This window comes from Mustelus asterias, chromosome 9 (genome assembly GCF_964213995.1).
Source record: "Mustelus asterias chromosome 9, sMusAst1.hap1.1, whole genome shotgun sequence".
Classification (NCBI taxonomy): domain Eukaryota; kingdom Metazoa; phylum Chordata; class Chondrichthyes; order Carcharhiniformes; family Triakidae; genus Mustelus; species Mustelus asterias.
The window spans coordinates 2,536,419-2,560,292 of NC_135809.1; the positions used below are offsets into that span (position 1 = coordinate 2,536,419).

The window sequence follows — 23,874 nt, forward strand, 5'->3', positions numbered from 1 at the left end:
TAACCTGTGTTGAATGCTCCCTCCACCCACATTGTCTGTACATTTAAGACCTGGCTGGCTGTAGAGATTTGCATTCTAATCAGTATTCTGTAATTTGATTTCTGTGTCTGTGCCCTGTTTGAGAACAGAGACCACTCCATCTGACGAAGGAGCATTGCTCTGAAAGCTTATGGTCTTTGCTACCAAATAAACCTGTTGGACTTTAACCTGGTGTTGTGAGACTTCTTACTGTTCTTCCATTGAGCCAGTGTCTTATCCAATTTACTACCTCCCCATGTATACCTAGCGACTAAAATGTTCGGTATATTATTGAATTTTTGTCATTGCTAAATTCCTCACTAATGAAACAAAGAACCTGTAAAACCACTGAAATGTCACCTTGGTTTTTCCATCAAACAGCACTTGAAGCTAATCAAGCTCTCTTTAATATTTTAAAACGTCCCTTCCATGGAAATGCCTCTGTCATTGTGATTTGACCTGTCGCCTTCAAACCTGAGATAATTCTCCCTGAGGTGGAGTTAAAGACATCCAGATGTTTAAATCTCATTGACGGACAATTAAAACTGCAGGGTCAAACTCTCCATCCTTCTAAATAATCAGGAAATGATGTTCACCGCCAACTCCATCTGTAATCTGCTTAAAATTCCTCAACGAGAAGGAAAGAAGAGAAAATAGGGAAGGGGGAGCGATCAAGAGTGAGGGGGATGATTGGGGGCAAGGGGTGGAGAAAGTGATAAGGGGCGGGGAGATGATTGGGAATTAGGGGAGTGATTGGGAATGGGGAGAGTGATTGGGAATTCAGAAAGTGATTAGAAATTAGGGGAGAGTGATTGGGAATTAGAGAAGAGTGATTGGGAATTCGCAGAGTGATTGGGAATTAGGAAAGTGATTGGGAATTCAGAGAGTGATTGAGAATTAGGGGAGAGATTGGAAATTCGCAGAGTGATTGGGAATTCAGAGAGTGATTGGGAATTAGGGGAGAGTGATTAGGAAATAGGAAAGAGTGATTGGGAATTAGGAAAGTGATTGGGAATTCGGAGAGTGACTGGGAATTAGGGGAGTGATTGGGAACTAGGGGAGAGATTGGGAATTAGGAGAGTGATTGGGAATTCAGAGAGTGATTGGGAATTAGGAAAGTGATTGTGAATTGGGGAGAGCTTGGGAATTCGCAGAGTGATTGGGAATTAGGAAAGTGGTTGGGAATTAGGAAAGTGATTGTGAATTGGGAGAGTGATTGGGAATTAGGAGAGTAATCAATAATGGGGCGTGCTTCTCTGCTTCTCCCCACTTCTCACTCAGGTAAGTTCCTATTGAAACACTTACCTGTTTTGTGATGACCTGCATTATATTGGTAGTTAGGGAACAGTAAACCTAGATTTCCAGAAATCATCTGTCTTAGTCAGGGAGTAGCCTATCCGATGTTTGGTTTCTTCCCTCCATGAGGAGAAGAGCTAATACCTGTTTCAGGTGTGATTTTACAGACGTCTATATTAGATTAGGAACTTCCTATGTGTGGCTAACTGCACCAGAGTATATATCAGACACTTATGGCATTGAGCTAATCGTATCCAATAATTAGATTATTGTAGTAAGATACAAGCCTTTTGCAACAATGAGCATATTAAATTTCATTTCTCTGAAGGTTAAATCTGGTAAACTAATAGACATCCTCACTTGCTCACTGCGATTGGTTGTATTCAACTCGAGATATCTTAATTCTGCCATTTGCCATTCTGGAATCAATGCTAAGTAACGCACAGAGGGCAGCAAAGTGTTTATGACCCAAATGAAAATGGACAGAAAGAGGGGGGGAAAACTATTGAAAAAAATCGACAGAGTTACTGAACCCTCTTAATTCAGAGACCAACACGAGTAATCCAGAGATGTTTTTAAATCCCACCAAATCATGTTGAGAAGTTGAATTCCGTTCAGCAATATAAATCTAAAAATACAACTCTGCTACCAGGGTAAGTGAGTGTGAATCTTCCAGATAGCGCCAGAAACTCCATCTGCTTCGTCAGTGTTCTGTATGGAAGGAAGCCTCATGTCCTTGCCTGATATGTGCTATAAAACTCTAAATGGGTCTATATATCTGACTCCAGTCCCACACCAACATGGTTCACTGTTCTTCCGTTACCCAGCAAATAATTCTGTTACGCCAAACTGCTGTTGAGACCAAAGAGGGGATGGGCAATAAATGCCAGGGTTGGAAATCGCTGGGCAGTCTTTGATAGTGGTGATGGTGGATGGATGGAGATGGTTGCTGGACAGTCCTTGAAGGGTTGGGGGGAGGGAGAACTCTGGTGCTGCCTCAGAGAGAGCGCCCCCTATCCAGCAACACGTCAATTTGAAACTTGTCACCCTTGCTTTCAAACCCTTCCATTGCCTGGCCCCTCCCTTAACCTCCTCCCGTCCGACTACTCTCTGCACTCCTCCAAATCTGACCTTTTATTCAGCCCCATCTTTCATCCGTTCATCATTAACAGCTTTACTCTTCAGTTGCCTTGCCCATAAACTTCTGGAGTTCCCTCCTGTAGCCTCGCCCTCACTCTGAAACCTTGCTCTATGGCCAAGCTGTCTGTCATCAGTATAGAAACCTCCTTATGTAGCCCAGTGTCAGATTTTATCAGATAACACTCCTGTGAAGCACCTTTGGATGTTTTTTCTACACGGAACCTACACTATGGGGAGGTGGTTATGTAGTGATATTGTCTTTGGACTAGTAATCCAGAGACCCAGTGTAATGCTCTGGGGACTTGGGTTCAAATCCCACCAAGGCAGATGGTGAAATTTGAATTCATTAAAAAAAGTCTACTGATGACCATGAAACCATTGTCGATTGTCGGAAAAACCCATCTGGTTCACTAGTGTCCTTTAGGGAAGTAAATCTGTCATCCTTACCTGGTCTGGCCTACATGTGACTCTAAAGTTTATTTATTGGTGTCACAAATAAGCTTACATTCACACTGCAATGAAGTTACTGTGAAAATCCCCTAGTCGCCACACTCCGGCACCTGTTCAGGTACACTGAGGGAGAATTTGGCACGGCCAGTGGACCTACCCTACACATCTTTGGACTGTGGGAGGAAACCGGAGAACCTGGAGGAAACCCAAGCAGACACAAGGAGAACGTACAGACGCCACACGGACAGTGACCCAAGCCGGGAATCGAACCCGGGTCCCTAGCACTCTGAGGCAGCAGTGCTAATCACTGTGCCACAGCAATGTGGTTAACTCTTAAATGTCCTCAGGGATGGGCAATGGGCAGGTACAGCCAGTGACACCCACGTTCCATGAACAAATTTTTTTAAATGCTGTATAAATGTGAGTTGTTGCTTTCAGACGGGAATGAGTCATACTAATAGAACGATAAACAGAAACCCAAGAGTTTTGGGTTAACAATGACAGATGGACCTCGCAGACAAGACAATAATACGTGAAACACTTTAACCTGCTGGGTTGATCTAGACCCCATTATGCTGGAATATCAATATTGTATGAACCAACATGAATTAACGTGTCAGTGATGCATTATTTATTCAACTGAGCAAAAACAAAACTTGTTAGGAACACAAGAGGCTTGTTTCAAACCTCTGGCACAATTTGAAACTGCCTTAGCTCCGAAGGTTCTAACAAACACCTCAATTCGTTCTTCTGTCTTCCCCTCCAGAGCTTTGCCCAGGCACAGGCCTTGGCCCAGGATGAAGCTGACTGAAGGTCGACACGAAGCATTGGCAGCGCCGCCTGTCACGCTTGCAACCCCGGCTCCCGTGGGCAACGCCACAGAGGCCGTTGCCAGTCCGGCAGGAGGCAAGGACGATGGGTTTTCTAAGGTGAAGGAAAAGTTCATGAATGAACTCAACAAAATTCCACGTGAGTAAGAGAGTCTGACTTCACCTTTGCTCTATCGCTGAGCTTCCACCTTCATGAGCCCTCTGGAAACTTTTAATCTTCATATTCAAAAAGTTTATTTCAGCTTTACGAGATTCCCTTTCACAGCAGCTGGATAATTTTCATCGAGAGATGAGAATTTTTAAAAATTACACTGCTTTGTTTTGTGATCAGGATTGCGCCACATTTTGGCAGAAAAAATAAAAAGGTAAATTATTTACCTCAATGGAAAGCAGATACAAAACGGAATTGGTACACACTTGAAGGAAAAAGATCTGCAGGGCTATGGGGAAAGAGTGGGGAGGGGTGGGGTGGAACTAATTGGAGAGATCTTTCAAAGAGCCAGGTAAGAAGGAGTGAATGGCCTCCTTCTGTTCCGTGTTTATATAATTCACAATCCTTCACGTAGTAAATGGTTGCAGGAATATTGTGTGATGGGAATACTGTGACTGAGGTTAAAATAGATTAATCACCCTGAAACAATTAATCTAAAACTGTAGGAACATTGCAGCCAATCAGTTCAGCTAGTCTGTTGGCCACAACCTCTGATTCTCAACTGAAGATTTCAAAGCTAAGACTGATAGATTTTTGTTGCATAAGGTATTAAAAATTAGGGAATCAAAGTGTTTAAGTGGAGTTGTGCCCCATCAGCCTTGATCTCAATGAATGGCGAACAGGCTTGAGGATAGTAAATGGCATGGATAGAGAACTGGCCAACTGATAGAATAAGTAAGAAGTTTAACAACACCAGGTTAAAGTCCAACAGGTTTATTTGGTAGCAAAAGCCACAAGCTTTCAGAGCCTTAAGCTCCTTCTTCAGGTGAGTCTACAGGTGACAACTGATAGAAGACAGAGAGTTGGAAAGAGAGAAACATTTTCAGGATAGCAACCTGTAACTAGTGGAGTGTCACAGGGATCGGTGCTGGGGCCACAATTATTTACTATAGATATTGATGACTTGGACGAGGGGAGTAAATGTACTATTGCCAATTTTGCAGATGACACAAAAATAGGTGGGAAGGCAAGTGGTGAGGATGATACCGAGTCTACCGAGGGATATAGACAGGTTAGGTGAGTGGGTAAAAACTTGGCATTAACCACACGACTTTTTGCAGAGTTTCAGAAGCAGCAAGTTTTATTAAGTTATAGACCAAAGGCCATATCTCATCAAAGCACCATGGCAACAGTCAAATACTACCTGAGGCTCTGGAAATAAATCAGAATGTTAATGCTGTTCTTTAACTTGGAAGATGCAACGTTTTATTTACTTGGCCATTGATTTGCTGGTGTTTAGTACAAACAACCTTTTAAAGGGAGGTCAAAGAGATAGAACATAGAACATAGAAAGCCACAGCACAAACAGGCCCTTCGGCCCACAAGTTGCGCCGATCACATCCCCACCTCTAGGCCTATCTATAGCCCTCAATCCCATTAAATCCCATGTACTCATCCAGAAGTCTCTTAAAAGACCCCAACGAGTTTGCCTCCACCACCACCGACGTCAGCCGATTCCACTCACCCACCACCCTCTGAGTGAAAAACTTACCCCTGACATCTCCTCTGGGAATATTCTGAATCTGGATGAGAGGTTTGTCTTATGAAGAGAGATTGAGCAGGTTAGGCCGATACTCCCTGGAGTTTAGAAGAATGAGAGGAGGTCTGATTGAGGTGTACAAGATGATTAGGACAATTGACAAAGTAGACGTGGGGAGGATGTTTCCTCTTGTGGGGCAATCTGGAACAAGAGGTCAGAGTTTTAGGATAAGGGGTGGCAGATTTGAAACAGAGATGAGGGGAAATTACTTCCCCCAGAGGGTAGTGAGTCTGTGGAATTCACTACCCCAGAGTCTGGTGGATGCCAGGACTTTGAGTAAATTTAAGGAAGAGATGGACATTTTTAATGAGTAATGGGTTTGAAGGGTTATGGTGAATGGGCAGGAAAGTGGAGTTGAGGCTGAGATTAGATCCGTCATGATCGTACTGAATGGCAGAACAGGCTTGAGGGGCTGAATGGCCTCCTCCTCTTCCTCATTCTTACGATTCTTTTACTGTACAATGTCAGAAAGTGGAGCTCAATCATTGAATCACCTCATTCCTGAGTGAAATGTAGGTTGGGGCAAATGAGTTTGCTCCAATAGCCTCTAGTTTGTACACACTGCAGGAGGATTCAGTACCGCGCATTTTAGCCCCTCTAACAGCACAAAGAGTTTGAAAAGTTTCCCCAGAGATCAGCAACAAGCTACGCTGCTCTCAGCCAAACATTCATCTTTTGTTTTGAAGGCTGTGACAATCGCAAGGAGCTGCATTATTCTAACAAGTCAGTTAAAATTACTTTTATTACAGAAATCTGTTCTCACCTGGGCTTTTATGTAATCACTTGAGGATTGGAGAGGTTTGGGGAGGAGATTCTGGAAAAATAAAGCAGAGAAAGAAAACAAAGTAATCATGTGAGCTGTCAGAGTGTCATTAAAAATTCATCTCGTTCATTGTTGTATTTTGAGGATTGAAATCAGCCTTGCTTAACCAGACTGGCCAATCTGTTCAACAATCTTCAACAATATTCCGTCTTTAGTTATGCGGTGAGACTAGAGCAGAAGCGTAGGAACAAGAGGAGGCCATTCAGCCCCTCAAGCCTGTTCTGCCATTCAATTAATCATGTCTAATCTATATCCATTTATCCATTTTGATTCATTATCCCACTCGTAGTCTGTGGCAGCGTGGCCCCTTTAAGGGGGTGCTCCCTGAGGGCCATGTGATCAGGTTGGAACAGTAAAGGAATTAAGGGTTATGGTGAGCGGGCGGGTAAGAGGAGCTGAGTCCACGAAAAGATCAGCTATGATCTTATTGAATGGCGGAGCAGGCTCGAGGGGCCAGATGGCCTACTCCTGCTCCTAGTTCTTATGTTCTTATAACATGTGTCTACAAAAGAGGTCACATGGCAGGAGCAGAAGAGTTATTCGTGGGAGTGCAGGCAAAGTACAGCATGGAATAGCTGCTAAACTAGTGAATAATCCATTGTTCGCTATAAGTCTTTCTTCTCAGCGCTCAGAATCTGAACACAATGACATTGTTACCTGACAAAGATCCATCAACCCCATGGTCAAAAGTTTCAATTAATCCCCAAATTCAACAGCTCTTTGAGGAAGAGCTCTCCAGATTTCCACAACTCTGCTTCCTCACATCATCCCTGAATGGCCTCGGTCTAATTTTAACCCTCCCCCCCCAACCCACCCCACCCCCCACCACCACCCACCACCCCACCTCCCCCAAACACAGGACAGAGGTTTTTTCTGTGGGATGTATGAAATCCTTTAGCTCAGTCCCCAGACAGCTGAAGACATGGCCACAAGTGGCAGAGAGATTGGAACGGAGATGCACAAACAGAATTAGAGCACAGAGATTGTAGGGCTCCAGGAGATTACGGAGATAGGGAACAGGCAAGGCCGCAGAGGATTATTGGAACAATGCTGAGAATTTAAAAATGGAGGTCTTGCCAGTCTGGGTGCCAGTGTTAGCGAGAGAGCACAGAGGTGATAGATGAACTTGATTTGGCAGGTTTGTGGAGAGGAACATGACTAATAGGGCCCGATTTTACCATTGGGGTGCGAAAACTTGGTAAAGTCGGATGTGAGGCCATTAACGCGATCTGCGCCCACGTCCGCACAGATGCCCACTTTACCAAGGCCCGAAAATGGTCACGATCCGAACTGCGCCCAAAATGGGCGCAACATCAACTTAAATGCATTTGCATGCATTTAAATTGAATTTGCATGTATTTAAATTGAATTAATAAGCTCCCCGCCCAACTTTACCAGCCTGTCAGAGTGTCATTAAAAATTCATCTCGTTCATTGTTGTATTTTGAGGAGCTCTGTATTCTTTGACCTGACCTAGTAGAATTCTTGAAGAAAGTGAAGGCTTTTTAAAATTCTTTCATTGAAGTTGAGCATTACTGACAAGGCCAGGATTTATTGCCCATCCCTAACTGCCCCTTGAAAAGGTCGGTGGTGAGCTGCCTTCCCAAACTGCTGCAGTCCCTGAGGGGTGTAGGAACACTCACAGTGCTGTTAGAGACAGATTAAAGAGGTAAATGCATGGCTCAAAAATTGCTGTGGGAAGATGGGTTCAGATTCATGGGACATTGGCACCAGTACTGGGGAAAGAGGGAGCTGTTGGGACAGTTTCCACCCAAATCGTGCTGGGACCTGAGTCCTGGTGAATCGCATATCTGGGGCTGTAGATAGGGCTTTAAACTAAATAATGTGTGTGCGTTGTTGGGGGCTGGGGGGGGGGGGGGGGGGGTGGGGGGGAGGCGGGGGTGGGGGGGGGGGTGGGAGGGTTCAACCACATGGAAATTTAAAACCATCAAAGGAGAAGGTAGGAGTGCAGGTTAGTGATGAGCCTGATTGTTACCAGAAAATAAAAGGAAGGGACAGAGCGTGTGGACATCATGTTACACCAAGGAATCGTGCAAGAGTAGCGAAATTTGATAATGGAACAAACTTAAAGGCTTTGTATCTGAATACATGAAGCATTCAGAATAAAATTAGTGAGTTAACAGCGCAAGTGGGAATGATTTGGTGGCAATTCCTGACTTGTGATTGCAGGGAAACCAGGTTTGGGAATTGAATATCCAAAGATACTCAGTGTTTCAGAAGGATGGACAGAAAGGGAAAGGAGGTGGTATAGCTTTGTTAGTGAAGGAAGTGATCAGTGGGATAGTGAGAAATGATATAAGCACTGGGGATCAAGATATAGAATCAGTCTGTGTAGAAATAAGGAATAGCAAAGGAAAGATGTCCCTGCTGGGAGTAATCCATAGGTCCCTTTTACAATAAAGGCCAAAATGGTGTTTCCTTCTTTACTTTTCTTTACTTTACACAGTAGCACAGTGGTGGGGCGGCATGGTAGCACAATGGTTAGCACTGCTGCTTCACAGCTCCAGGGACTCGGGTTCGATTCCCGGCTTGGGTCACTGTCTGTGTGGAGTTTGCACATTCTCCCTGTGTCTGCGTGTGTTTCCTCCGGGTGCTCCGGTTTCCTCCCACAGTCCAAAGATGTGCGGGTTAGGTTGATTGGCCATGCTAAATTGCCCCTTAGTGTCCTGAGATGTGTAGCTTAGAGATATTAGCGGGTAAATATGTAGGGATACGGGGATAGGGCCTGGGTGGGATTGTGGTCTGTGCAGACTTGATGGGCCGAATGGCCTCTTTCTGCACTGTAGGGTTTCTAGGATTCTATGATTCTTTACTTGTTGGACTTGCCTGCTGGAGTTGTGTGATTCATGCACTAGAACACCTAGATCCCTCTACACTTCACTCACCTGCAGTCTCTCTCCATTTGGATAATAATCTGTTTTTTGATTCCTCTGACCAAAGTGAATGACCTCACAATTCCCCACATTAAACTCCATTTGCCAGGTTTTCGCCCAGTCACCCAATCTATCTCTATCCCACTGCAGAATCACAATATCCCCATCACAACCTGCCCCTCCACCTAGCTTCGTATCATCGGCAAATTTGGAAACCTTTCTTTCTGTTCCTTCCTCCAGGCGATTAATGTAAATAGTGAACAATTCCGGGCCAGGAACTGATAGTATTCCACTAGGCACATCTTTCCACTCTGAAAAGGAGCCATTTATTCCAACTCTCTGTTTTCTACCTGACAGTCAGTTTTCAATCTTTGCTAACCACACTTGCTCCAATTCCTTGGGCTTTTACTTTATGCCGCAGCCTCTTATGTGGCACCTTGTCAAATGCCTTTTGAAAATTTAGATACACTACATCTACAGGTTCCCCTCTATCTACTCTCCATGTTACATCCTCAAAGAATTTGAGCAAATTGTTGTTTTCCCATCTTCTGGTATCTTCCTGGAATTTAGCGAGTCACAAAAAATTTCAACCAATGGGTCCAATACCATTGCAGCCATTTCCATGAAAAGCCTAGTGTGCAGTTCATTGGATCCTGGTGACGTGTCTGCTTTCAGCCCCTTGAGTTTCAATAATACTCTATCCCTTGTGTTTGGGATTTTTGTAAGTTCTACCATGTTATTTAAAGTCAGCCTATTTGATATCTCAGGGATATTTACAATGGCTGGCACAGTGAAGACTGATGCAAAAATTGTATTTAGCATATCCGCCATTTCTTTGTTTGCTGTTATCAATTCACCCGCCTCGTTCAGTAGAGCTTCCACATTTGCCTTTGCTCCCTGCTTCCTATTTATATCCATAGAAACTCTTAGGGCGGAATTTTCCTATCCGCCACGGGAATTGTAGTGGGCAGGACATGGATCATGCAAAGGTCCGTTAACCTCAGGTGGGAATTTCAGGCCTTAGGGCAAGCATGGCCAGAAAATCCTGCCCTTACTGTTTGTTTTCATGCTGCGTACAAGTTTTCTCTCAAAATTCATTTTCTTCCTTCTCATGAGCTTTTTGGTCTTTTTTCTGCTTATCCTAAAACTATTCCAGTCTCTGGTCTACCACTCTCCCTTGCCACGTTGTAATTTCTGCTTTTCAATTTAACGTTATCCTTGACCTCCTGTGCTAACCGTGGATTTTGCCTCTTCCTCGTGTCATCCCTCTTTTTGATTGCGATGAACTCCTGCTGAGTATTTGGGATGATGTGGAGATGCCGTATGGAGTATTTGGGACCAGCTGTTTGAATATCTGCCACTGCTCATCCATTGACCTGTATCTTAGCTTGTTTATCCAGTTCACCTTAGACAATTCCTCCCTCATACCATTATAATTGCCCTTATTTAAGTTGAAGGAACCGGTTATGGACCTATGGCATTTGCCCTCAAACTGCACCTGGAATTCTATCATGTTGTGGTCACTACCCCCGAGGAAATCCTTAACCACAAGATCCCTTATTAGCCCTTCTTCATTACACAAAACTAAATCTGAAATAGCTCGTTCCTGGATAGGTGCCACAGTGTACTGCTCTAAAAAACAATTCCTGATGCGCTCCACAAATTCTTCTTCGACACTACCCTTGCCAGTTTGATCTGTCCAATCAATATACAGATTAAAATCTCCCATGATAATTGCAGTTCCCTTCAAACATGTCCTTGATATTTCACCATTTATGCTCTGACTAATTGAGGGATCACATTTTGGGGGTCTATACACCACTCCCACCCTTGTGTTCCTTCCCCTGCTATTCATGATATCATTTTCCAAAATCTTTGGCTACAACCTTTGCAGAATCAAAGATACGTAGGCAGCACGGTGGCACAGTGGTTATCACTGCTGCCTCACAGCGCTGGGGACACGGATTCAATTCCCGGCTCGGGTGACTGACTGTGTGGAGTTTACACGTTCTCTCATGTCTGCGCGGGTTTCCTCCGGGTGCTCCGGTTTCCTCCCGCAGTCTAAAGATGGGCGGGTTAAGTGGATTGGCCATGCTAAATTGCCCCTTAGTGTGTCCTGGGATGTGTAGGTTGGAGGGATTAGCGGGGTAAATGTGTGGAGTTGTGGGGATAGGGTCTGAGTGGGATTGTAGTTGGTGCAGACTCATTGGGTTGAATGGCCTCCTTCTGCACTGTAGGGATTCTATGATCTTATTCAATGATTCTATAATGGAGGTGGATGTTTCTGTACTTGTCGTAACAGTTTCACATGAAGTATCAGAACAAAAACCTCCATTTATCATGAAATTCTTTCCGAATAAATGTTTGATTAAACCAATTCCAGCCGGCAGCATTTGCCTTCAATGTAGTTACTGCAGTTCACACTACACAGGTATAAGGCATGGAATATATTTCTCCCGGTGTTAGACCGATTTGGAATGAATGTTATTGGAAAGGTAAAAAATGAAGACATCATCACATCGGACATAGGACATTTTGGTAATTACAAGACAAAGGATTCTTAACCTAAAGTTGCAGGGACATTCCAACTAAATGAGGGGGGATCTTATGGAAACATAGAAAATTATGAAGGGAATAGATAAGGTAAAAGCAGGGAAGTTGTGGGTGAAACTAGAACTAGGGGGCATAGCCTCAAAATAAGAGGGAGCAGATTTAGGACTGAGTTGAGGAGGAACTTCTTCACACAAAGGGTTGTGAATCTGTGGAATTCCCTGCCCAGTGAAGCAGTTGAGACTACCTCACTGAATGTTTTTAAGGCAAGGATAGATACATTTTTGAACAGTAAAGGAATTGAGGGTTATGGTGAGCGGGCGGGTAAGTGGAGCTGCGTCCATGAAAAGATCAGCCATGATCTTATTGAATGGCGGAGCAGGCTCGAGGGGCCAGATGACCTACCCCTGTTCCTAGTTCTTATGTTTTAAAAACTTTTGTCCTTCCTGGAATTGGTGAGCTCGGGGACAGGGGGATAATGATGAGCAGATAACAACCATAATGATGACCATAATAACGACCATGATAATGGTATCTTCCTGTTCTGTTGGCAGGTCAACCAAGAACTGGTATTGATAGAATCTGCCATGCCCCCTTGTGTCTGAGTCTCACTCAAGAAAACGAACGCACGATTTTCTCTCCAGTTTGCTGGCAGCTGTGTCCAGGAGATTAATCTTTAATTTTGACAGACTCCCAGACAACCTGAGGGGATTAACAATGTTATAGTGTACCATAAATTGGGTGTTAAAGTCTAAACTGCCTCAACAAACAAAGACTTATATTTATTTAACAGATGAAATGACCTTAGAATGTTCCAAAGCACTTTGCAGCCAATGAAGTGATGTTAAAGTGTAGTCATTGTTGTAACGGAGGGAGTGTGGCAGGTCATTTATGCTCCATTATACTTCTTCTGGCCCCCGGCAGACTCATCAATGGTAGAACAATATCAAACCTGCTGCATCTCAAATTACTCATGGATAGTATCCCGAAACATTAGACATTTTTAAACGGCAATGAGCTGGAAAGCGCTGACTGAAACAGCGATGGAATCAGATTTAGCAGTGACTTTACAAAGGGGATTGGATGAATTCTTGAGGGAGAAAAGATTGCAGGTTATGAGGAAAGAGCAGGGGGAACAGGGCAAACTGAGTAAGAGCTGACACAGGTACAATACAGTGAAAGGTCTCTTTTTGTGCTGTGACATTCTGTGATTCCAAATTCTTTCATAGAACATAGAACAGTACAGCACAGAACAGGCCCTTCGGCCCACGATGTTGTGCCGACCTTCATCTGAAACCAAGATCAAGCTATCCCACTCCCTATCATCCTGGTGTGCTCCATGTGCCTATCCAATAACCGCTTAAATGTTCCTAAAGTGTCTGACTCCACTATCACTGCAGGCAGTCCATTCCACACCCCAACCACTCTCTGCGTGAAGAACCTACCTCTGATATCCTTCCTATATCTCCCACCATGAACCCTATAGTTATGCCCCCTTGTAATAGCTCCATCCACCCGAGGAAATAGTCTTTCCTGGAAGAAATCTATCTCATTTGTAAAGCACGGTGGCACAGTGGTTAGCACTGCTGCCTCACAGCGCCAGGGACCCGGGTTCGATTCCGGCCTTGAGTGACTGTCTGTGTGGAGTTTGCACGTTCTCCTTGTGTCTGCATGGGTTTCCTCCGGATGCTCCGGTTTCATCCCACACTCCAAAGATGTGCAGATTAGATGGATCGGCCATGCTAAATTGTCCCTTCGTATCCAAAGATGTGTAGGTTAGGGGGATTAGTGGGGTAAATACGTGGGGGTATGGGGATCGGGCCTGGGTATCGGGGAGTCGGTGCTGACTCGATGGGCCAAATGGCCTCCTTCTGCACTACAGGGATTTTATGATTCTATGAATATTAACTGCTTCCATCATCTCTTTGAGAACCTGTTCTACTGATTGGCCATTCACTTGTTCCTGCAGAGTGGTTCTGGATTTACCCCCACATCAAGCACAGCCTCTCCTCTCTGGTTCCGCTGCACTGGGCAAGCTGGAACAGAGGCTAACAGAGGTACATCCCTGGATCACAATCCCACTCTCAACCTCCGTCACCTTTCTCCATTTTGAAATTCGAACAGTAAAGACACAATCTTGGGAGATTGAGCTTTGCATTTCACTTTTGATACGACCATTTAAGATTCACTCCCATCTTCCCACCACTCTTAATAGATGACAGAATGGAGATTTAAGCTTTAACTGATGTGTTTCCATTGCAGCTTTGTGCCTTAAACCATGTGAACCCCAGTCACACAATGCTTTCTGTCTCTGGGCTGAATATTTTGAAGCGATGGTGCACTTAAAAGCCTCTCTAATAACTACTTTGCATTTGGAGAGGCTTTTAAAATGTACTTCAGTCAACTCAAGTCTACTTAAAATGGACAGTCCGATTTTGGGCATTAAAGTAATTGAAGGAGGAATTGGCAAGCTTCCCACATTACACAACTCAGTGCAGCCTTGTGGGCGGCACAGTAGCACAGTGGTTAGCACTGCTGCTTCATAGCTCCAGGGACCTGGGTTCGATTCCCGGCTCGGGTCACTGTCTGTGTGGAGTTTGCACATTCTCCCCGTGTCTGCGTGGGTTTCCGCCGGGTGCTCCGGTTTCCTCCCACAGTCCAAAGGTGTGCGGGTTAGGTTGATTGGCCATGCTAAAAAATTGCCCCTTCGAGTCCTGAGATGCGTAGGTTAGAGGGATTAGCGGGTAAATATGTGGGGGTAGGGCCTGGGTGGGATTGTGGTCGGTGCAGACTCGATGGGCCAAATGGCCTCTTTCTGCACTGTAGGGTTTCTATGATTCTAAAGTCATTGCCCATCTTATGTGTGCATCGCTTCCATCCAGAGATCAGATATATGAACACAGCACTGGAACAGCTTGCCTGCCATTACACAAGGATCTATTACCACAGCAACATTACCTTGCATTTCTACAGATTTGTTAATGTAATAAAATTTCCCAAAGCACTTCATAGAGAGTGTCAGCAATCAAAATTTGACATTGAGCCACATAAGGAGATACTAGAGCAGGAGAACAAAGGCTTGGTTAAAGTGGTAAATTTTAACTAATGCCTTAAGGCAGGAAAGAGAATCCGAGAGATTTTGGGAGGGAATTCCAGAACTTGGCATCCAGCTAAAGACACGGCTCCTAATGGTGGAGCTATTGGAACCATGTGGACAATGACAGCAGGATTGGAGGGGTGCAGGTATCTCTGAGATCACTGAGGGAGTGCTGCATTGCCGGGGCTGCTGCCTTTCAGGTGAGACGCCAAATAGTTTTGCCCTCACAGCTGGGTGTGAAATATCCCTGACATTATTCAAGGACCAGCCAGGTCGTCCTCCTAATATCCTGACCGATAATTGTCCCTCAGTGAATACGTGGAAAGTCAGGTGATCTGGTTATTATCTGATTATTCGGATGTGGAAGCGCTGGAAAGAGTGCAGAGGAGATTTACCAGGATGCTGCCTGGTTTGGAGGGTAGGTCTTATGAGGAAAGGTTGAGGGAGCTCGAGCTGTTCTCTCTGGAGCGGAGGAGGCTGAGGGGAGACTTAATAGAGGTTTATAAAATGATGAAGGGGATAGATAGAGTGAACGTTCAAAGACTATTTCCTCGGGTGGATGGAGCTATTACAAGGGGGCATAACTATAGGGTTCATGGTGGGAGATATAGGAAGGATATCAGAGATAGGTTCTTTACGCAGAGAGTGGTTGGGGTGTGGAATGGACTGCCTGCAGTGATAGTGGAGTCAGACACTTTAGGAACATTTAAGCGGTTATTGGATAGGCACATGGAGCACACCAGGATGATAGGGAGTGGGATAGCTTGATCTTGGTTTCAGATAAAGCTTGGCACAACATCGTGGGCCGAAGGGCCTGTTCTGTGCTGTACTGTTCTATGTTCTATTTACTGTGGGATCTTGCTGTGTGCAAATTGGCTGCCGTGTTTCCTAACAAGAGTGACTAGACTTCAAAAGTATTTCATTGGCTGCATGGAGCTTTCAGACATCCAGACTTTGTGAAAATTGTTGTACAAGTGAAGGACTTTATTTCTATTTTTTACAGACATCTGTTTGAAAATCAACTACTCAATTTTTCCAATTCATGTTCAAGAACCTTACACATTCCCAATATTTCAAAACGCTACAAGTAAAATTATGTGTCAGCAGAGAGCTTAAGTAAAATTGTATTGTCACATAATGACTCAAAAATCCAGACAAATGGGCTGAATTTACCTGCACAATATTTCAGGAATGAAACTAGCTTTTCTCACAAGGGAAAAGAAGATGAGACTAACAGAAAGAATCAGAAATGCATTTGGGCCTGGTATTTTCTTTTGAGCATTCCAGCCGTGTTCATCCACAGTCACTGGGTCAGAATCCTGGAACTTCCTCCCTCACAGCACTTTGTGCGTGTGTGTGTGTGTCACACGGACTGCCGCGGTTCAAGAAGGCAACTCACCACCACCATCTCATGGCAATTAATGATGAACGATAAATTCTGGCCCATCCAGTGATGCCCACATCCTGTAAATTAATAAAACATATTCAAGTAGGGTCGAGTCATACAGCTCGTGTCAAAAAGATACATGATATCGCAGTCAGTAATAGGTCAAGATAGCAACCTCTTCAACACCTGATCATCCTGACAGTGGAATCTTTAATAAAGGGAGTCAGAGCCTAAGCTGCATTGTTTAACACACTTATAGCCAAGTATTAACGCAATTGTCTCATACATATGTATGCTGTCATTATGGAAAGAGCTACTTGAATTTTTCAAAGGCTCTTACCCCCTTTACTTCCCAGTGCAAATTCTTCAGGTGATAATAAGACCGTAAATTCTATTCAGTCACATGTCGTGAATGTTGGAAGTTTATTATAGTTGCATGCTAACTGACAGCAAGATATACTTACTGAATAAACCAACAATGATAGCAATGCAACCTGATGTAAGAAACTAACAACACAACAACCCACTACAATACTGCATTTATATAGCACCGTTAATGAACACAACAACTGCAATACTGCATTTATATAGCACTGTTAATGAACACAACAACTGCAATACTGCATTTATATAGCACCGTTAATGAACACAACAACTGCAATACTGCATTTATATAGCACCGTTAATGAACACAACAACTGCAATACTGCATTTATATAGCACCGTTAATGAACACAACAACTGCAATACTGCATTTATATAGCACCGTTAATGTACTAACACATCCAGAGCACTTCACAGAGACATTATCAAAGAAAATCTGACACCAAGCCATATAAGGAGATATCAGAGCAGGTGATTGAAAGCTTGGTCAAAAGGCTTGGTGTTCAGAGGGGGTGGAGAGAGGTGGAGGGAATTCCAGAGCTTTGGGCCCAGGCAGCTGAAGGCACGGCCACCCATGGTGGAGTGATTAAGAGTGAGGGGACACAGGAGGCCAGGTTTCTTGTTAACATGTGCAGTAGTCACCAATCCCGGCAATAGCTTCTGCAGCAGCTGAACGGAGCTCTCTGAGCACTTGCTGAATGTTGTCAGGGAGCACCTTTCAATGATGTGAGTCACTGATTGGGCAGGGTATCACAGCTGCAGTCCAGGGTCCCCGGCAAGGTCACACTTGTGTCGATTTGCTGCACAAAGTCCAGGATCAGTGCTCAAACGGTTGAGGAGTGCCCAGTGTCGGCACGGCAGGCTGAAGCCGGGTGGGCAGGGATGTGGGATCTGTGATGAGGAAGTGGTTTTTAATGGTGATGTGTTTGTTCCATTCTGACTGCCACAAGGCCTTTGTTGTTATTTCCTGGCATGGTGGCCTTAGCCATACAGGCTGGCGTGATGGGAGGTGAGCAGCAGGTGGATTGGTAAGGTCCTTGTGTAGCAGCAGACTTGGGTTGATGTAAACCTTCTCTCGGAGCCTTCATGTTGCAATCTCCCTCGTTATGTGAGGGGGCAGAATGTTGCTCAGATTGGGAGCCAGGGATGCTGATTTAACTGGAGGCTACTGAGTTAATACATTGTTGTATTGAGCCGGGGATCTGCAAGACTGGTGTGGAATGAGTGGTACCCAACTGGTGATTAGTAAAGCTAAAGTCACCATCGTCCCAGATGATCATAGGCTGTGACAGGTGGGGAGGTGATGGCCTGGTGGTATTATCACTAGACTATTAATCCAGAAACTCAGCTAATGTTCTGGGGACCCGGGTTAGGATCCCACCACGGCAGCTGGTGGAATTTGAATTCAATAAAGAAGATCTGGAATTAAGATTCTACTGATGACCATGAAATCATTGTCAATTGTCGGAAAAACCCATCTGGTTCACTAATGTCTTTTAGGGAAGGAAATCTGCCGTCCTTATCTGGTCTGACCTACATGTGACTCCAGAGCCACAGCAATGTAGTTGACTCTTAACTGCCCTCCAATGGCAACTAGGGATGAGCAATAAATGCTGGTCAGCCAGCGGTGCCCATGTCCCATGAATGAATGAAAATAATTGTAGACAGCGGCATGTCCTCCACTGCTGTTCTGCTCAGATGTTTATTACATGTCAATGTTCGGTCAAGGACAATACCAAGATAAACGGGATGGGGAGAGGCCAGATGAGTGCAGAGATTTCTGAGGCTTGTTGGAGTTGGAGCTGAGGCCATGGAAGAATTAGAAAACAAGGATGAGAATTTTAAAATCGAGGCGTCACTGGGCCAGGAGCCAGTTAGATTTGCATGCAGAGGGTCGAAGGGTGAATGGGACTTGGTGCAAGTTAGGATACGGAGAGCAGGATTCTCAAATTTAAGGGGCTATGAAGATGGAAGGCCCTTCAGGAGAGAGTTGGAATGTTAAGTTTAGGGGTGACAAAGGTACAGATTCGAGTTTGAGCTCCAGGTGAGCTGAAACAGAGGTAGAGCTTTGCAATGTTTCAGATGTGGCAGGAGATAGTCTTGGTGAAGGAAAGGAAATGGAACGCTAAGCTAAATAAACCTTCTAAATGAATGTTGCACAACATGGGACTCCGTAAAATACAGAAAATAGATCAGCAAGGTTGTCAACTCAATTATCTTTTATCAAAGGGTATTTACTGGAATTTCTAAAGGTGTCAACTTCTGGACGTACACACAGCTTTGTGGCCAATGTTTTAAATGTATTTCTTGCCCCTTCCAACACTTGAATAAGCTTCAGATCAGGATGCTTTTGAAATCTTAGGACCAGATTTATGTCCCTGAGTGAGTGCTATTTACACAAACCCACACAATAACTCTTACAAACTATATTACTGCGGGGGTTGGGAGGGGGTTGGGAGGGGGTTGGGAGGGGGTTGGGAGGGGGTTGGGAGGGGTTGAGTGGGACATGCCCAATCCAGGTGCTGCATCCAGGGGTAAATGTCACCTCACCTGGATCTGATATTCTGCAGCTGGAAAGAGACCCTGAGGCTCCACAGTTACTCTCCACCTAACTTCCCACTTCCGTTCGGGCTGGACAGGCGGCATGGTAGCACAGTGGTTAGCACTGCTGCTTCACAGCTCCAGGGTCCCGGGTTCGATTCCCGGCTCGGGTCACTGTCTGTGTGGAGTTTGCACATTCTCCTCGTGTCTGCGTGGGTTTCCTCCGGGTGCTCCGGTTTCCTCCCACAGTCCAAAGATGTGCGGGTTAGGTTGATTGGCCAGGTTAAAAAATTGCCCCTTAGACTCCTGGGATGTGTAGGTTAGAGGGATTAGCGGGTAAAATATGTGGGGGTAGGGCCTGGGTGGGATTGTGGTTGGTGCAGACTCGATGGGCCGAATGGCCTCCTTCTGCACTGTAGGGTTTCTATGATTCTATGGACATGAGCAGGTTTGGAGATGAGTTGGGGGCAAGATTCTGATTTTTAACATCTTAAACACCTCCCGCGGCAACTGACCCAAACACACCCATTTTATCATCATAGAATCATAGAAACCCTACAGTACAGAAAGAGGCCATTCGGCCCATCGAGTCTGCACCGACCACAATCCCACCCAGGCCCTACCCCTATATCCCGACATATTTACCCACTAATCCCTCTAACCTACACATCTCAGGACACTAAGGGCAATTTTGAGCATGGCCAATCAACCTAACCCGCACATCTTTGGACTGTGGGAGGAAACCAGAGCACCCGGAGGAAACCCACGCAGACACGAGGAGAATGTGCAAACTCCACACAGACAGTGACCCAAGCCGGGAATCGAACCTAGGTCCATGGAGCTGTGAGGCAGCAGTGCTGACCACTGTGCTACTGTGCCACCCATGTGGCTATGTGGTTAAAGATTTCCCCACAGTGTCACAATCTGAAAAAAAGCCGACACTAACTCAGTGCCGAACATAAACTATAACCCATTGTCTGGAATGGGGGGGTGGGGGTGAGTTAATAGGTTGTAATGAACAAAGCATCGTAGCTGTGAGGGACAGCTCGGTGGATAGGATATTGGTATGTAGATAGGCTGGAAAATTGGGCGGGGATCCTGGATTCAGGATTCAATCTTGGACCGGGGAGCGGCGCGGGCTTGGAGGGCCGAAGGGCCTGTTCCTGTGCTGTATTGTTCTTTGTTCTTTGTTTGTTCTTTGTGCAGAATAACTTTATCCAAGTTTGATTCCAGGCTTGGGTCATTGTCTGTGTGGAATCTGCACATTCTCCCCATGACTGTGTGGGTTTCCTCCGGGTGCTCTGGTTTCCTCCCACAGTCCAATGATGGACAAGTTAAGTGGATTGGCCATGCTAAATCTCGCCTTAGAGTCCCAAGATGTGTCAGTTTGGGGAATTAGGGGGGTAAATATGTGAAGTTACAGGGATAGGTAAGATGCTCTGTCGGAGAGTTGGTGCAGACTCGATGGGCCAAATGGCTGCCTTCTGCACTGTAGGGATTGTATGGAAAGGAAATATGCCCAGATTGACTGCAGTAAGTCTCCAGGAATTATACCTTTTTAATATAGAAACAGCTATGATTATATTTCTGACGGGACATCATTTAACCCTCCCAGAGGGATAGGATTTGTGGCAGTTTTGTGCCAGCGGTATTGTAAACAGCAGAACCCCTTTCATTCAGATGAAGTATTATTTCATCAGACATTCTTCTGTAACTGCACACATATAAACATCACATTTACATCTCAACCACATTTAAAAAGCAAACCTTTAGGTTCAGACTCTTTCACTGACGCAAGCACGATGACTGTATTAACAGGACTTAATCTGGCATTACAAATTTGACATCTCAGATAGGATCCAGCTATCACGCTTTGCTTTTAACTAAGTATATTAACATCTTAATGAAGCAACTGTTCCAATACCATCTGAACTAGCTGATCCCTTGTGGCATTGTTCATTGTGCTCACTGACCTATATTGGCTCCCAGTTCACCCACATCTCAATATTAAAATTCTCATCCTCATGTTCAAATCTCAATCTGCCCTCCCCCTCCGCCATCTCTGTAATCTGTGGCAGCCCTGTAACCATCCCAGATCTCTGCATTCTTCCATTTCTGTCCTCTTGAGCATTCCCAAGTTTAATTGCTCTGTCATTGGTGGCCGTGCCTTCAGCTGCCTTGGTCCCAAGCTCTGGAATTCTTTCCCTAAACATCTCCATCTCTCCACCTTGTTGGGTGGGCCTTGGTTATCGAAAAGTATGTCTTAAATAAGTCTCTGTAGTCCTATACAGATTAACTGTAAACTTCTATACCTGTCACAACTATTTGCACACATCCAGTAAAGATTGCTGGGCGGCACGGTGACACAGCATTGCTACCTCACAGGGACCCGGGTTCAATTCCGGCCTCGGGTGACTGTGTGGAGTTTGCACTTTCTCCCTGTGTCTGCGTGAGTTTCCTCCGGGTGCTCCAGTTTCCTCCCACAGTCGAAAGGTGTGTGGGTTGGGTTGATTGGCCATGATAAATTGCCCCTTAGTGTCGGGGGATTAGGAGGGTAATCATGTGGGGTTATGGGCATAGGACCTGGGTGGGATTGTTGTCAGTGCAGGCTTGGTGGGCCAAATGGCCTCCTTTTGCACTGTAGATTCTATGATTCTAAGATTACGAGCTAGGAACTCTCTTCCTGCTTCGGTCTATTCACATCTCTGCTCAACACCAACATAACCCTGGGTTTGGGTCATGTGGCTTTGTGTGGGCAGTACTGTACTTGGTCCCAAATTTACCCTATATGTGCTAGACCCTTATACTGCAAATCTCTCCGCAAGTCTTTCGCCAATGTATTTGGAGTTATACTAGTGATGGTGTGGCTTGTCTTGATGTCCTTTGTTCCTCTGAGGAAGTTGAACAAGCTGAGAAAGAGCATTCCTGGGGTGAGGAGCAGGTTCAGTGGCACATTAGCTCCAACTTAAATAACCGCGACATGGTTAAAATGAGCAATTATCCTGCTCTCCCAGCATCTGAGCTCAATGTTTTCCAAACACACTGACTGCCTGCAGAATAGAGCTGAATCTATAAACAGTCCCCTTAAACATAAAAGAACAAGATATATATACATATATATAGCAACAAAACTCCATTACCACACTGGAAGTAGGTGGGTTCAAGCAAGTTGAGTTTCTGTTTTATATTTTGTGAACTTTAACCTCTGGTCCGACCTGTTTTGCGGAGTTAAGATTCTCCCCATGTTCTGACGGATGCATAACTGAGGGAAATTAAGCTGCTAAAAACCAAAGAATGGAGGAGTATACTCATTGGCAGAAACTCGATGGTCTCAGTACAATTAATAAATCAAATGTCAATCATCACAACAATTAAGCTGCTTTTTTACCTGTAAAAGTTTTCCAGCCCGCAAAAAAAGATTGATCCAATAAATACAACATGCTACTGTGCAGAGGGACCTGGGGGTCCTTGTGCATGAATCACAAAAACTCAGTTTGCAGGTGCAGCAGGTAATCAAGAAGGCAAATGGAATGTTGGCCTTTATCGCGAGAGGGATGGAGTATAAAAGCAGGGAGGTCATGCTGCAACTGTACAGGGTACTGGTGAGGCCACACCTAGAGTACTGTGTACAATTTTGGTCCCCTTATTTAAGAAAGGATATCTTAGCTTTGGAGGGGGTACAGAGAAGGTTCGCCAGGTTGATTCCAGAGATGAGGGGGTTAGCTTAACAGGAGAGATTGAGTAGACTGGGCCTGTACTCATTGGGGTTTAGAAGGTTGAGGGGAGATCTTATAGAGACATATAAGATAATGAAGGGGCTAGACAGGGTAGAAGCAGCGAGGTTATTTCCACTTACAATGGAAACAAGAACTAGGGGGCATAGCCTCAAAATACGGGGGAGTCAATTTAGAACAGAGTTGAGGAGGAACTTCTTCTCCCAGAGGGTAGTGAATCTTTGGAATTCTCTGCCCAATGAAACAGTAGAGGCTACCTCGCTAAATGTGTTTAAGTCACAGATGGATAGATTTTTAACCATTAAGGGAATTAAGGGTTATGGGGAGCGGGCGGGTAAGTGGAACTGAACCCACTATCAGATCAGCCATGATCTTATTGAATGGCGGAGCAGGCTTGAGGGGCTAGATGGCCTACTCCTGCTCCTATTTCTTATGTTCTTATGTTCTTATACCTACACCTACTTTAAGAAACAAGATGAAAGCAACTTGAACAGTCGACACTATCTCCTCAAATCTGACCTGGGTATAGTGATTAAAGCTAAAATCACATGGGATTCAGGGTGGGCTGGCGAGATGGATACAGAACTGGTTTGGTTATAGAAGACAGAGAGTAGCAGTGGAAGGGTGTTTTCCAGAATGGAGATCTGTAGCTAGTGGTGTTCAACAGGGATCAGCGCTGGGAACTCTGTTGTTTGTAGGATATATAAATGATCTGGAGGAAAATGTGGGAGGTCTGATTAGTAAGTTTGTGGATGACATGAAGATTGGTGGAGTTGCTGATAGTGCCGGGGATTGTCAGAGGATACAACAGAATATCGATAGATTGGAGACTTGGGCACAGAAATGGCAGATGGAGTTTAATCCAGACAAATGCGAGGTGACGCACTTTGGAGGATCAAATTTAGGTGTGAATTACTGTAAATGGCAGAACCTTTAGGAATATTAACATACAGAGGGATCTGGGCGTGCAGATCCACAGT

At 44.8% G+C, this 23,874-nt stretch overlaps 1 protein-coding gene across 1 annotated transcript in view; it reads left to right on the forward strand.

The window, feature by feature from the left end:
• LOC144498427 (synaptotagmin-A) overlaps positions 1-23,874 on the forward strand; it is a 461,824-nt gene that overhangs the window by 388,482 nt on the left and 49,468 nt on the right. Inside the window, exon 3 of the mRNA XM_078219520.1 lies at positions 3,671-3,873. Within this exon, the coding sequence (XP_078075646.1) occupies positions 3,702-3,873 (172 nt within the window). The 5' untranslated portion in view covers positions 3,671-3,701. The remainder of the gene's footprint in view (positions 1-3,670; positions 3,874-23,874) is intronic.